General features: G+C 40.9%; 2 protein-coding genes across 2 annotated transcripts; both read right to left on the bottom strand.

Moving 5' to 3' along the window:
- Positions 1–5,577: 5,577 nt before the first annotated feature.
- On the bottom strand, positions 5,578–7,354 carry LOC115355599 (fish-egg lectin-like). The gene is made up of 6 exons (XM_030046455.1): positions 7,321–7,354; positions 7,069–7,176; positions 6,651–6,887; positions 6,167–6,375; positions 5,927–6,054; positions 5,578–5,719 (listed from the first exon to the last, which is right to left on the bottom strand). Exons 1-6 carry the CDS (start codon positions 7,352–7,354, stop codon positions 5,578–5,580), a joined length of 858 nt encoding a protein of 285 aa, XP_029902315.1.
- Positions 7,355–11,876: 4,522 nt separating this feature from the next.
- On the bottom strand, positions 11,877–14,630 carry LOC115354931 (fish-egg lectin-like). The gene is made up of 5 exons (XM_030045470.1): positions 14,513–14,630; positions 14,158–14,397; positions 13,814–14,028; positions 13,372–13,499; positions 11,877–12,523 (listed from the first exon to the last, which is right to left on the bottom strand). Exons 1-5 carry the CDS (start codon positions 14,565–14,567, stop codon positions 12,289–12,291), a joined length of 873 nt encoding a protein of 290 aa, XP_029901330.1. The 5' UTR covers positions 14,568–14,630; the 3' UTR covers positions 11,877–12,288.
- Between the last annotated feature and the right edge of the window lie 1,120 nt (positions 14,631–15,750).

Raw genomic sequence — 15,750 nt, 5'->3', positions numbered from 1 at the left:
ATATTAAATTTCACAGCTGTTGCGCCGACTCCCATGAGACAGATTATAGGACACTTGGATTTTAGTTCAACAAATGTTCCTCGGAGGTGGGAATAATCTCACTTGCTCGGATTTAACCTCAATCTGCAGAACAAAGCAACACGTTTTCTCATTAAGTTACATTAAACTGAAACTGGTGAATACTCACAAACTGTTAAAATCCTGTTTTTCTTCAACCCAGGTTAACAAGTACAAAAACATAGGGCTTCGCACTGGACAGTTGCTCGGGCCCTAAATATCTGCCATTGGGATGAGATAATCCCACCTGTTTGCAATCCTGCAACGCTAATCATCTTGTTTCCAGAATTTTCTTGAATCAAGTGTCATTTTCTTGATTCTAGTGGCTGATCTGCCTTAATCTGCCTTGATTTAACACATTCCTACTTGTTCCCAGAAAGAAAATACTGAAACAAGTGAAATTGCACTGGAAATAAGTGGGATTATCTCATCACAGTAGCAGATTGCCACCTTGTTTGAAGAAAAAAACAAGAGTTAAACACTGAATATGCGACTAAATGACTTGTTCACAGGGAGATTATGCGCTCTCTATATATAAACGATATATACTGTGTGGAGCACAGGTGCAAAAAAAATCAGTGATACAAAGAACGGCTTTTTTTTTTTTTTTACCCTCCATCTGCTTTTCAAAGTTGCATTTGATAAATTGTTCAGTCGTCTTTAGCTTGAGTGTGTGTGGAGTGCTAGGTTTCCATGGAAACCACCTTGATATATATAAAGATGTGTGTGTTTGTGGTTTTCAGCAAGATTGGATTTCCCCACTTGTACACCTGATTTTAGAGGTCTCTCTCATCGGCACACACACACACACACACACACACACACACACACACACACGCATAACAAAAAAAAAGCTGTTTCTCTTTCTTTTGCTAGCTCTCACACACACACATACACACACACACATGCTTCCCTGGTCCAATCACAAATATGTCCTTTGCCCTCTTTTTTATCTTCTTCATCCACACAGACTTGTTAACACATAGTTTCTTCCTTACATAGATGCATTCTCACACACTTAGACTCTCTCACACACCTGCACACACACACACACACACACACACACACACACACATCCAGTCACGGCCCTGACACACTGACACCACTAGAGGGTACACAATCATGGCCGCTGATTATTCTGGCCTGTCCAAACACGGCTGATGGGTCTAATTCTGGGGTGATAATAGGTGTCGGCGCTCCGTCCGGGTAATTAGCACATTCCCGCCAAGCGCACGTGTGATTTCACCAAATCGGCCGCTGACTGCCTGGCAACCATCCCCGTCTTCTCCTCCACACCCTCCCGGAGCGTCCAATCACCACTCTCCGTGTCCCTCGGTCCAGCCAATCAAATGAATAACACCGCATGACTTTTTAAATGTTTGGCATCGAATCACGCCTTTGAGCTGTGTTAACTGTGTGATGAGAAAACATGGGGAAAAAGAAAATTGGGGCTTTTTAAATTGGGTTTTTACCAAGATTTTATTCTTTTATTCAGTGTTAAACTCCCAGTCAAGTGAAGAAATCCAACAGTGGGATGAGATAATCCCACTTGTTTCCAATGGGATTATCTGTGTGTGTGTGTGTGTGTTTATGTGGGTCTTTGGTGGCAGGTGAAGTCACCGCCTGTCGTACTCTGTGGGCGGTGACATCACCTGCCACCAAAGACCAGTCACCCTGCTTTCAGCATTAGAGGTGAGGCTTCACAGAGATTTGGATTTCAGTTTTAATTCCTCTTTAAATGATTGATCCGTCACTCATAGGTCTTGGGGGTAAAACAGAGATTTGGGCAGTTATGGGTCTGCAAAACAAAAGTATTAATTTTATGTGAGGCTGAATTTTTTTGAAATAACAACAACCATAATATACCATGCAGAGGAATAATCTTTGCTCAATCATCTCACTTTTCCCCAAACTTTAACTCTCCTAGCTTTACACAATGTTAGGCAATCAGTGTAGACGGCATTTTATATGCACTGCCTTATTTGACCACTAGGGGAGGTATTAGTGTGCAAATGATGACTATGGATTGGAGTGCGGATCGGGCCTCATGTTTTTGTCCGAACCCAATCCGAGATGGGAGCATAGTAACCAAGTTTTGTCTTGGTCATTTGATGTCATTGCTTTTTGTCTCCGATGGACACATGTCAGGAACATGCAGCGCCACCTGCTGACCTGGCTGATTAAGGTTTGGACAGTACAAGCGGGTTCATACAACAACCCCGTCTCCCAAACTCAAGGGGAACCTATTTTGTCGCAGACTATGTCCACATAAGGAGGCAGTTCGAGTGGCAGATGGGTCAAACAAGTGAGTTTCTCTCAAGAGACCAGAGTTCAAATCCTGTGTCAAGCAACAATGGTGTTCACTTACAAAATTATAAAATGTTACAAAATGTTATTACAAAATGTAATAATTAACAAGTGTTTTTATTATATTATTTATTTTTACCTAAACTACACCTTATTCTAACCTTAACCAAGTGGTTTTGGTGCCTAAACCTAATGATGTGACAATGATAAACTGTAAAATCCAGAAAGAAAGATATGTCCAAAAAAAAAAAAAAAAAAAACATAATCCGTGACAAAATATTCCTTCCAAATGTAATTAAGAAAACAGTTTAGTCGTCTGAGAATTTACAGTATTTAGGAGTTTTAGGGAGACCGGGTTGCATGTGGATGCAGATTTGAGTATGATTAAAATTACAGCCACATTGGATAAATGCTAATTCAGTTGAACTCGGAGCAGTAAATATACATAAATAGCTAAAAAGAAAAAGAAAAAAAAAAAAAAAAAAAGTTTCCATTTCTGCTGCAGACCGGTAGGCACCCATGGGATTTGGTGGCATTGTCAGTATACAAACACACTTTCAAGAGTATACCAGTGCGCGCGCACACACACACACACATACACACACACACGCAGCCACATGCGTGCACCAAGGAAGTTCTGAACCAGCCATCTTTCAACTACTAGCCAGCTACTAGCTTATCTCCTGCCCGCCAGGCATCTCTCTCCAAGGTTATCGCTGTCGTCTCTCATCCTGGTTAACCCCAGCACCAACCAGAGCCACATGATAATCAACAGTCCCACTGAGCGCTGTGGAAGAGTGTGTGTGTGTGTGTGTGGAGGTGGGGTCACTTTCCATATGTCTGCTTACCAGTCCGGCCATTGACTCCAATTAAACCCGCATGGCACTAATTGTAAGCCATTATGCCTGAAACCTGCCATCGCTCTCCTCTGTGACATTCGTTCAAGGTAAACACACACACACACACATACACAGTCCCTGTGTCTCCATGCTGTGGCTGACACCACCGACACACAGGGAGGATAACGGGAACGACACCTCCGAGCTCGATGTTTGATGTAAGATTGAATCGGACGGAGCATGAGCAGCCTGGTGATCGGTACCTGAACCCAGTTAACCCTCCTGTCTGTTCAGACCCAGCTGAGAGGCTGCAGAGCCTGACACGGGGCCCCAACACACAGTGAACATCACAAACAAGCAAACAGCAACAAAAACAAGAAATCCACCTCTGTCCCACAATGAAAGGAGTAATCAGTGACTTAGCCATTTGACTGGTGTTTCAGCAGTAAAATCACTGAGATGAGTCATGAAGTCAATGATGATTTTCATGTTTTTTTAAGGAACAGATATTTTCCTAAGTGTTATGCATGCCGTATTGTATTTTACAATTACTTTGGTTCAAAGAGCAAAACTTTTACTATAACATGCTATACTTCTAATGTGTAAAATAAAAATGAAAATTAGCAAATAGATCATGCCAAAGATTAGATGATCATCATCAGCTCATGCCTCAAGAAATAAATCATGTTCAAACATATATATGCCATGGTGATGTCCAGACACTGAACTTATTTTGTATCTAATGTGTATCTAATGTCTAAGGTGCAATTCTGTGCTTTATTTTATGAGAGTGTGCAGCAGTCTACACATGAGGAGGTGAAATGGGCTGGCAGATTGGAGTTTCTGGCACAACTTCACCTTCTCCTGTAACATTTGTAGCATCAAGAACAACCTTTTTGATAGACCAACCTGTTTCAGCTTGTGGCCATGACACTGACTGGGCGACACCCACTTATGGTTTTATTTCTTTTTTATTTCCTCATATTCTCTCTAAACCATACCCTCAACCCTCACCCTGCCCGCTAATCCTTGGTTTTGAACGTTCCTGTGAATTGCTGCCGTGACGGGGGCGACCCCAGCCAAACCGAGCGAGGGCTGGTGGCTATTCAGTCCTCTGATTGGGCCCTTGAATGGTGCAAGTTCAGAAGCGAGTGTTTACCCTGAGGGGATGCAGACAAGTCTAATCATTGATGGGATCACAGCCAATCAAAAATCAACAGAGACTGCAGACGACGAATCATCTAATCCAATGAAAAAACCCATTCGCTGAAGAATGACTGACTTTCTTTTGTTTTAATATTGCTTGTCTTGGTGAACATTACTATTATTATCACTCTGTTCAGGATCACCAAATAAAACAAAGGGCATTTAGAGACTCTAGACTCTTTATTAAAAAAAGAAAATGCTGTTATTGTTATTTTATAAAAAAGTTTCTTATTGAGCCAACAGGAAGCAGAGGTCGAGTGTGCCCTAAAGTGTAACTGAGAAATAAGGTTAGAGGTAATGAGGCGTTCAGGTTGCAAAAGACGTGTGAAGCAGTTGACAGGTTGTTGACAATAGCAAGTGAATGAAAAACCAACAACAGGTTTTTTTGTTTGTTTGTTTTGTATTGTTTTGTTTTACATACAGCTGCCTCGCTGATCACAGTGTGTGAAGGGGGTTGCACCACTGACTGAGGACAACATGTTTATTTTTTTTAATGATTTAATCTTTGCATGCAGATAGCAGAGTCTCAAGAGTGGTTACATGTTTACAGCCAAGACAGAAAAGCACAACAGGAGAAAGACGTATTGCCCCAAAGCTTGGAAATCTCTCATAAAAGTTGCTTAAGGAGTTTTCTCAGGCCTAAAAAAATTCCTGACCACCAGCCTGAATCTGTTTTTTGTCGTATTCAGGATGTATTTAGATTGAGTTTGGAGAGTCTAGATGGCAAAAAAAAAAAAAAAAAAAAAAAACACATGCAATTTTTGCAAATGGATCCAAACCACATTTGCAGGTGCTTTGAAATGTGATTCTAATGGGATTTCAATCCAGATGCCCTGGCCACTCAAATTGGATTTCAAACTGTCTTTTGCGTAGCATAACAACAAATCCAGAGTGATGGAAGTGCATCAGAGTGGCTGATGACAATCCAACAGACGCTGGAATATATCGTTGGCTAGCACTTTGGGGGGAGGTGTCTATACATTTTTCATTCTTCCATGATAGAAAGCTGTGTCATCAGTATATACAGTTACTGATACCAGTGTTATTACAATAGAAACCAATGCAGTCAGGTTGGTTAAGTCTGGACATACAAATCCAATCTGATGGTGCAGATATGAAAAACATCAAGAGTTACTGCAGAGAATTAAGCATTTGCCAAGCTCTGATACTAGATTGTACACTGCATCATGAGACCAGAGGTGGACACGACCCAGAGACGACCCAGATCGTAGCTCACATGAACCATGGACATGCACATGGGGTGTTGGGTCCATCTGAGCCCCTGCCGACGAGCACTGTCGATACCAGTTCTGTCGAGAGAAGAGATGGACGTACAAGTCTGTAAATTCACCAGCAAAAACTCATAATGACAGTAAAGGAGACGATTCATTATATTTCTATTTCTGTTTCTTTGCTGTGCCAGAAGAATCCAATCTCCTCCAAGCTCAGTTCCGAGGGAAGTTTCATTCCTAAGTGATTTTATACACTACATGTCATTGTGTGCAGTATTGGCTGACCTTTCGTAGACCTCTCCCGAGAGGGTGACGCCAAAGACCCTGCCATCACTGCCCACCTCAACCATTTTCAAGGAAAGTCCTGGGACGTGTGTCCAACCAGACATGGTACAGTTGCTCGGTGTCACATTCTGTCAGCAGAAGGGCACGACAGCATGAAAACAAAATGTGATTAGTATTAACTAACTGGGCAAGAGAGTAAAGGACATACTGTTCTCACATGCTGTGTAACCAGTATCCCACCTCTGTCACATAGACCTGGCCTCTCGTGCCAACTCCCCAGCATCCATAGAGGCCGCAGCTGTAGTACGTCAAACCTGATCGCACCTGCGTCCATCCATCTGTCCTTCCGGAGAACAAGATGGATCCGGTACTTAGGCAGGAGGCATTGGATTGGCTGCTCACTCCCACAGCAAAAACATTACCTCCAGCATCCACCTGCTTCAGGAAACCTAGGGTAGGAGAAAAATTAATTCTTTGAGCTGTGAATTCTCAAAGCGAAGACCCAAAAAACATTAAGACAAGAAACTTGACTGCTACTTACTTGCCCTTGTATCTTGGCAGTGCCACGTTGTTTTGATAGTAGGATATTCCTTATATCTTTTGGGTTGCATATATTGTAGATAATGGCTCTGCCCTTGTGAACTGCTTGTTCACAAGGGCAGAGCCATTTTACAACTTTAGAAAGAAGGTGTATAAAAACTGTAGACAGCTCTTCCATTTTTACCTGGGGCACGTTGCCAGGAGCCACCCTGAAGTTGGTAGACGCGAAAGCTGGTGTCGACGGCCCAGATCCCTGCATGTCCCACTGAGACGTGCCTGATCCTGATATAGGGCAGTGAGTACCAGGAACTTCTCATCAGCAAATAGCCCCAGTTGTACCTGTTTCTTGCCACCACTTGGCCCAGTCCAGCATCGACCTGTGTTGCATAGCTCAGCCGTGGAGCCTCTGTACAGTTCAAGGCTGTGGAGAGAAAATCCTTATGACTGAGAATGCATGAAGACACTTGGCTTTTTAACCAAAGATCATTGTGCAAACCTCTGAATGAACACATATGAAAAGATTGCATGCCAAAAATGCATATTTCACTGTTTAAAATATTTCACTTACTAATGAAAATATAAAACATCTTATGGTGACTTACCTTGGCTGATTCCCAGGTGACACAGCACCAGCATGAAGGCTGCAATAGTTTGCATGTTGTCTTTGCCTCTGCTGCCTGAGGATGTCTGGACGTTGCTCACCAATGGAGCTGCGGTCTTACGAGAGTGATGGGATGTCTTGTTTTTATAGGCGGTTTATCCTAACCTTGTGTCCAGTTAAAAATTTAGCTACAACCTGTTCTACAAGGAGTACAAGGAAGCTAGGGTTTTTTGGGGGCATTTACGGCATTTACAGTAAACTGGTTTGGCAGCATCACTGACTAACATGGCTGGTGAATAAAACCTGAGACTTCAATTAAGATGAGACCAGTTGCCATCCAAAAAATCAACCATACTCGGTTACAATTACACACAGATGATCCATGTAACTTATTATTAATGTGTATTAATGTGTTTTCATGGCATAGTTGTGCATCTTATGTGCAAAATCGTAAGCAAGCTTCTCTGCATTGGATCAAAATGTATAATTTCATTCTGTACATTTGCAGGATCACTTGTTTACTGTTGCCTTGTTTGAGAATGAAACTCTGAACTGAACCGTAAAAAATGAACTGTTCAATACACAGTACAGAGCTAAAAGTATTGTAATGTTTGTTTTAAATACTCAGAGTAGACAAATGTTATTTTTTGCAAATAAGACAAAATACAGAGAACACTGGAAATGGTGGCATTTTTTTTTCTCCCTAATGTACAAAACAAATCGAATCAAAACTGAAATCGGGACCCAAGATAGCTGTAGGAATAGCTCCAGCATTCATGGTTTGAAAGACCCACATATAGAAATATAGATATAGATAGATATGGATATGGATAGCGATAGAGATAGAGATTTCGTCAGTCACAGGCACTTGTCCCATTGAAATTCAGTGCTGATTTTGATGATAATTTTTGGTCTGTTTTGTTTGACGCCATGGTTTGTATGACTTTATGATGTCTGACCTAAGGTAATGGTAATGTTCTTAAATTTTAATGTATTTTATTTTGTAACTTTCATCTCAAAATATTGTACAGTGTGGAATTTTGTGTCAAGAGTTCTGCACTTTGCCTTTAAAACTGACGCAGGTGCAACTATAAAATTTCATGCAAAATCTTCTTGTGTGCGTGTGTGTGTGTGTGTGTGTGTTTGCCTTTGGTACATTGCTTGTGTGGGATTTTGGAAAGTAATTCTGCACCTTTTTACCAATAATCATATCAGATTTGTACTGCTGAGAGAAGAGACTTGACAAGCAGGTTTTTCTTTTAAAGGTCAGTCCTCCAAGATTTCCTCTAAGTTTGGATTGTTTTTCTTTGTTTTGTTTTGTTATGTTTTTTTTTATTGTAATTGTATATTGTATATTGTATATTGTATATAGGATTCTATATAGGAGTGTATATATATATACTTTCTATTTTATTTCTATTTTTATCTATTTTACTTGCACAGTGCTGGAGTTGTCACCATCACTGCTACTGTACTTGTACATTCATGCATGTGACAAACAGGGGCACCGCCAGGGATTTTGGGCCCAATGAAAAGAAGTCTTATTGGGCCCTTGTATAGCCGGCCAATAGGCAAACCTTTTTATTTCAGGCCTTTCGAGGGCCCTCTGCCCCATTGTGGCCCTGAGTAATCAGTCCCGCTTTTCCCCCCACTACGATGCCCCTGGTGACAAATAAAAATCTTGAATCTTGAATCTTGAATCTTGTGTTGGGGTATTTAATGCACTTTTCTTTTGAATGTGTTGAGCAAAACACTTATGCCATGAATGAAATTTCCTATAACTGAGGACAGTCTGCATTTTATTCTGTTTATTCAGGCTATTTTTTTTATTTTTTCAATTACTGATTTTCCATTAAATTACCTGGTAGAGCGCGTACCACACGTCCTGGGCTCAAATCTGACCTCACACCATTTGCTGCATGTCGCTCTCTCTGTCTCTCTCCCCTGCCTTTCCTGTCTCTCTCTACGGTCACTGCCAAATCAAGCAGACATACCAAAAAAATATCATGTTTTTAAAAAAGTCCTGCATGACACTTCCTCCTATTTAAGAAGGAAGTTTTATCTGAGAACACTAACCGCAAAACACAATCCGCATAAGGGAAATTTTTGTAAGGACAGTCAATATACCTGCTCAGTTTGCAAAGCAGTAACAGGATGATGATGCCACTGCAATTCGTGCAAGCAACCAAAACAACTAGTTCTTTTACAGCAAACGATTTGTGGAGTTTTTTACACACGCACACACACACACACACACACATACAAAATAGACTCAATCAAGATGATATGCAAAATAGCCTATTGAATCAGCTTGCACCCACAAGTTTTGTAAATTCTCCAGAGGTTAGGGTTAGGGTTGGTCCTGCTCCCCCTGCTGGCCTCACTTACTCCTGCACCTTCCACTGCCATTGGCTTTGCAGCATTCATGAATTTATGCAGTTGGTTCTTTATCTTGGTCCCACTAATATTGTCCTCCTTCCTTCTTCATCGTTTGTGTGTGTGTGTGTTTTTTATTCTCGAGTATGCATGCCCTCATCATCCTCATCCCCCTTGTCCTGGCTTCTGCGGCTGCTCTGTGGCTGGTCTTCGACTTGTCTGTTTGTGTTTTCTTGCATTTGCTTTATGACTGTAATGTTTGTAATTTGCTCACTGGGTCGACACCTGCCCGACCAGGGATGGGGTCTCCTCTCTCTGTGCTCTTTCTCAACATTTCTTCCATTTTTTCCCAGTTCTGCTGGGTTTTTTGGGGAGTTCTTACTTTTTGCTTATCTGCCATGAGGATTAAGTCAGGGGGTGTCGTCCTGTTTGTTGTAAACTTGTGGGCATGTAAAGCCCTTTGAGACTGTAAATAGCAATACTGGGCTCGAAATAAACCTGAACTTGAACTTGAAAATATGAAAAGAGATATACCTTTAAAGGGTTTGTTGTGCTGTGGTCTGGTCTGATAAGGTAGACTTGCTTTCAAATTTAGAATATTGTGAAAAGGGGAATTAAGCCTTTAAGCCCTTCCCCTGTTGGTCGAAGGCAGTGGAGCAGTGGAGCACAGCTGATACACTGTACACTCTGGATGGGAGGGATGGAAACTTTGTTTAAAAAAAAAAAATATTATCGTTTGTCTATAATATTTGCCAGTCACAATATTATTTCAGCATGTTACTGTGATCTACTGGCAGGTGACAAATCAGCCTTTTGAAACCTGGATTACCATCAGATTTCCTGTTGTTTAATGCTTGAGAAAGGAAGGTGAATGCTTTTCAGAGGCATTTAACCCTCTGAGACCTGAGCAAAATGACTGACTTTTTCTAAAGACATGGAGAATAGGCATTGAACAACAAGAAATGACTCAACCAGTAGTATGAAATTGGTAAAAAAAAAAAAAAAAAAGAAAAAAAAAAAAAAAAGAAAGAAAGAAAGAAAAAAGAAAAAGAAAAAGAAAAGAAACTTACCTTAAATTATAAATTATAATTATTATATTATTATTTTTTTTTTAAAGGAGAAAGTCCAGGAAAGTATATAAATATTTTCTATGAATATCATTTCGAGGTCGGGTTCATTTTCTTGTTTGTTTGTGCATGTGTGTGTGTGTGTGTGTGTGTGTGTAATTTCAGATCTTTTCCTTTTTTTCTAATTTTGGGGTCATTTTCTTTTTTCTTTTCTTTAACTTTTTACTAATGCCCTGTTAATTTTGGGGGGTCACTTCTTGCCAAATTGCTTCCTGGCTTTTTTCCTGGGTTTTTGAAAGAGTAAAGTGAATCTCCTCAGATTTCAAATTGTTGCAGGAAAAAACAAAATAAAGCATCTTGGTCAGGTGTTGGGCCACCAGGAGCCGCCAGAGCAGCTTCAGCGCTTCAGTGTCGAGATCCTCCAAGTCTCTGGATCTCTACTGGAGGGATGGAGCGCCTTTCTTCCAGAAGATATTCCCTCATTTGGTGTCTAACATAACACAACATAAAACTCCTACAGGTGTTTCAACTGTGAAGACCAAATATATGACTATGATGACGATATGTTACACAATTATTTTCTTCTTGTCAAGTGAAACTCAGCCCTTTTCTTGCTGCAAAAATGGGAAGACGGACTTTCTTTTCTGCTGTTTCTGCCTCTGAAATTAAGAGAAAATAATACAGCAAACAACTTTTCAGAAACTAAGGAGAACAGTCTTGTCTCTAGGCTGATGACTACATTTTTCAGTTTATATAATTAAGTTCATAAAGGTTTCATAGCACCAACTCGCCAGCAATGAAATGCTAATTAGCAAAAAAAAAAAAAAAAAAAAAAGTACAGCATGTTTTGTGGTAGCCTTGCTTACAGTGTGGGAGTTATGGGCTTTTGTAAAAGTTAGATCTGTGGTTGCAGTGCACCTGTGATGCTCACTTGGCTCATCTGTGCACAGTAAGACAACTTTTTAAAATGATGACCGCATTTATAGTTGGAGCTTCATCTGCAAACTGTAAAACATCACTGAGGGTACTGAAGGACAGGCTAATGGACCGATACAAATCTCCATTATATAAGCAGCTAACAACCAGCTAAAACAACTACAAAGCACTCACTCATTTCCAGGATGTCTTTTTCATTTTAAATAATTTTATTCCAGCCGTTCCAGTGGAATAATTATGCGATCGATCCTGCTCTCAGGGTTTATTTGCCTTTGCATGTTAGTCATATTGTCAAATGTATTTTAGAGGTATCCCTCTGAAGCGCTGTTAAATATTTATTAATGAAGCCTAGAGTTTGGGAAAGAACAGCACTGCAACAAGAAAGCAACAGGGTGGAAACAATGATTTTTGTTTAACTTAAATATAGGTTTATTAAATCATTTATGCATTATACACAGAACACTCAAGAAAGTCAAGAAAGGTGATGTGTTTACAGGTAAAAGACAGGAAGAACCACAAAAGCACTCCATATTGCATATAAATAAGCATGGAAATCACTCAAACTTAAATAATGATCTGCAACTAAAACTCCCATGACTTGAGTGACAAAAATAGACCCATTTGTTAGGGTTTGTGTACAGTTGGTGACTTTGTGCACCTCAGATCGAGTGGGACTGAGAGTGGGACACGGCCTAAAGGTTTAAACAATCAGCTGGTATATTAGCCTATGGGGGTGTGTAATAGTTTACAGCCAAAGTAGACAGGAAGAACTACAGAAACCACTCCATAATGCCTAGAAACCTGGAAATCATTCAAAAATACCACTTAAATACTTTAATACTTTACACCTCTGTTGGTGTTGAAGTTGGTGGATTAACAACCATTAGTGTATCAACAACCCCTTGTGGATCAACAACCGGTGGATTCACAATCGGAGAATTTATGCACCGCAGGATGAGCCCGGAGTGGGACACGGCCCAGAGTTGGCCCAGGTCGTAGCTCACATGCCTGATGGACACACACATGGGGACACGGACCCAACTGAGCCCTTGTGGAACCGATGCGTTGATACCAGTTCTGAGAGAGAAGAGAGAGATGTAGAAATCAGGAATGAGATCCTTGGGAGCATGTGTGGCTGTGCAGTCACTCGCTCACCACCTTAAATAATCCATGCCTGCTTCACTTCATATAATAAGAGGCTGCGTAAAGGTTGAAGATGCCAGCATAAAGGGAATAATTAATTACCACCTCTCATCAAGAGAGGCAAATTTGATTGATCACCAAGTCACTGGAGACGCTGCTCTCCACTACGCATTCAGAGGGCAAACATAATCTCCAACAACTGACTTTAAATTGCAGTGTGCAGTGTTTTTGTGTTAAGGGATATGTTTTTTTGTTTTTTTTGTATTTGAGAAAAGCATGCCTAATGAACTGGGGGTATGTTAAGCTCCACAACAAAGAGTGCAGAGCTTTAGAAAATAACCTAAATTGTCTTTTGATGTTTCAGCCTCACTGGTGCAGTTCTGACGAAAGACACCACCGGAGGACTTTTGACAAAACGTGAAAGGGTGGTTGTCCTGATAGAGGTGCTATCACAAGAAGGTCAAACTTTCAAAGAGTGCCATTGCAACACTGCCAGTCCCATTGTGATTATAAATGACAGGATGATGTTTCTTTATTGCCTGCTCCAAGAGTTGATCATTATGTGGGTATTCTGCAGCATTCTCAGTCATTATGGCTTTGAATACAGCAGAAGCTAAACCACTGAATATATTATTTGTGGAATATGTCTTTCTACAGTTACAGAACAGGCTACTGCAGGTACCACAGCACGCCTTGTATCTATCTGTTACAACCACAGTTTTGATAAAGAACGCCCTCTCAGGTGTTATGATGTTGCAAGATTATGTGCAGTATCAGCTCACCTTTGGTAGACTTGGCCAGTTGGGGTCACTCCGAAGACGCTTCCGTCGCTGCCCACCTCAATCATTTTGAAGGGCAGTCCATTGACCAGGGTCCACTGGGGATTGACGCAGCTGAACTGTGACAGTTGCTGTGAAGAGAAACACATGGCAACTTCAGAGTTGAATGTGCTCGAACTACACGCCGATCAGTTTCTTTTTGTGGATACTGGATATCAGTATAAAAATGCATCATTTCCTAGAGGTTCAACAACTGAAATGGGCTGAGATTGGTAGCATTATGATGTTGGGTTAGGGTTAGGGTTAGGGTTAGGGTTGTTGGCCAATCATTTTTCAAAGGTAAAAATCCATCTTTCCTACAAGTTTCATCCAAATGATGCTTACAGAAGTTCAGAAATCAGGCAGGAAAGAATAGGTTTTACAGGCTCTGCAATCAGCGTCTCACCCTTGTGAAGTAGACCCGGTATAATGAGTCAATTGCCCAGCATCCGAAGTAACCGCAGCTGTGGTAAATCAAACCTCTGTGGTACGAGGTCCATGGATACTGAGCCAGATGGTTCAAGCCCCAAGTGTAGCTATTGCTCAAACAGTAGCTGTTGTAGGTGTTGCCAACTCCCACAGCAAAAGCGTTTCCTCCAGCGTCCACCTGCCTCAGGTGACCTGAATTCAAGGAAAAGCACACAGGGCAACTTTGTAAACCTGACTTTGCAAACATCAGTAGTTCAGTCAGACAGCTAACATGCTGCAATACTGAGTTATGCCTCTGACAAAATGTAAATGTTTTTTTACCTGGGACATTTGTCCATGTTCCACCCTGGAGCCTGTGGACTTTGGACTTGGTGTCAACGCCCCAGATCCCGGCGTGTCCCACTGAGACGTGCCTGAGGTTATTGCCAGGCAGATTGTACCAGTTGGATCCACTCAGTAGATGAGAATGATGGGATCTGTCTGTCGCCACCACAAGTCCCAGTCCAGCATCAATCTGTGTTGCATGGTTCACCCCCAGGACCTCATTGCATTCCCAGGCGGCTGTGGAGAGAAAACCATCACTGATGTGAAGATGATAAAAGCTAAAGAGAAGAGATGTTTTTAATGGTGGATATGTCCTTTGAAGAAAAATGTAAAACAACTGATGGTGACTTACCATGACTGATTGCCATCTGGCTCAGCACCAGCATGAAGGCTGTAATAGTTTTCATGTTGTCAGTGTGTCTCTTCCTCTGTAGCCTGTGGATGTCTGGATGTTGCTCTGTTGCTCTGAGGAGCTGCTGCCCTACAACACCGATGGGATCTCCTGCTTTTATAGGCGTAGCTGCTGCTCCTCTGAGCCAGGAGTCCAATCAAAAGCAGGGCCACAACCGGTTCTGCAAGTGGTAAGGTATTCAACAGCTTCAGTGATGAAGTACTTTAAAAAGGAAATTGCTGTAATTGAGAAAAGTACTAATTAGATGAATTACATACCACAGATGAAAACAAAGCAACACGTGGAACCTTAAACTATACAAAGAACACGTGGCACCTGTTGTGTCATATTGTGTTAATATGAAAAGTAACTTTGTCAATGGATTGACTTGAACCATTGCAGTGCCAACCTTTAAATATAAAAACAGTACACCTCTTCACTATCCTAATACAGTTATATACCGGTAATATAACACATAGTGATCACCAATAAAACATAATTTAATATATTAAGGTGTGAATAGCATAGCTGAATACCTATAGGTTGCAGTATCTCACAGTTTTTATGAATTGTTTCAACATTTGCATTGGAAGTTTTGGAACTTGAAAAAAAAACTGGTCATTGTATCCCAAACCATTAAAGCAAATCTGCAAAAATACAATTGTTCTTTCTGTTTTTCACACAGACAGTGTTCCAGACACTCACAAACATTGATCAGTTTTCCAAAACATTTCATGCTGTGAGCACAACAGTGTCCAATATCAACAAAACTGTGAGTTTTCAGTACTTTGGTACAAAAATACAGTTAGCAGGCACTGAGCCGACCATGAACAGTGGCCGCACAACAGTGGCCACACAACAACAACACAACAGCCAAAACTGTTTGCAGCAAAACTCCACTCATCCTCTTTGAGAAAATATTAAATTTGCAGTCACAATCGAATTCTTTTCCCTGTGGTATTGGAAAGTTTCTGGTCTCCACCTAAATAATTTGATGTCCCTCCTAGATACAGTAGATGCTGGAGAGTTACTGCTACAGTTTTTGGAGCAAGTCTTCACTGCTTTGAGGGTTTGATCATATATATGAACATTTGGTTGAACAGAATTTACGGTGAAAAGTTTCATTTAAAGCCTTGAAAAATTAATTCTTAAAATGAGTTCTTGAAACTTGTCATTTACTTTTACTTGCAAAACAGCAT

Source organism: Myripristis murdjan, chromosome 23 (genome assembly GCF_902150065.1).
Source record: "Myripristis murdjan chromosome 23, fMyrMur1.1, whole genome shotgun sequence".
Classification (NCBI taxonomy): Eukaryota; Metazoa; Chordata; class Actinopteri; order Holocentriformes; family Holocentridae; genus Myripristis; species Myripristis murdjan.
The sequence above is the reverse complement of the archived record's forward strand: the minus strand, read 5'-3'. Positions and strand labels throughout refer to the sequence as shown.

Coding starts and splice junctions, on each gene's coding strand:
- LOC115355599 (XM_030046455.1), bottom strand. CDS start 7,354: ATGTTAGTCAGTGATGCTGCCAAACCAGTTTACT. Junction 6,376..6,650: donor CTCCTGGCAACGTGCCCCAG/GTAAAAATGGAA, acceptor CTCCTACCCTAG/GTTTCCTGAAGCAGGTGGAT. Junction 5,720..5,926: donor TCGGGAGAGGTCTACGAAAG/GTCAGCCAATAC, acceptor TTCTCTCGACAG/AACTGGTATCGACAGTGCTC.
- LOC115354931 (XM_030045470.1), bottom strand. CDS start 14,567: ATGAAAACTATTACAGCCTTCATGCTGGTGCTGAGCCAGATGGCAATC. Junction 14,398..14,512: donor CCAGATGGCAATCAGTCATG/GTAAGTCACCAT, acceptor TTCTCTCCACAG/CCGCCTGGGAATGCAATGAG. Junction 12,524..13,371: donor ACTGGCCAAGTCTACCAAAG/GTGAGCTGATAC, acceptor CTTCTCTCTCAG/AACTGGTATCAACGCATCGG.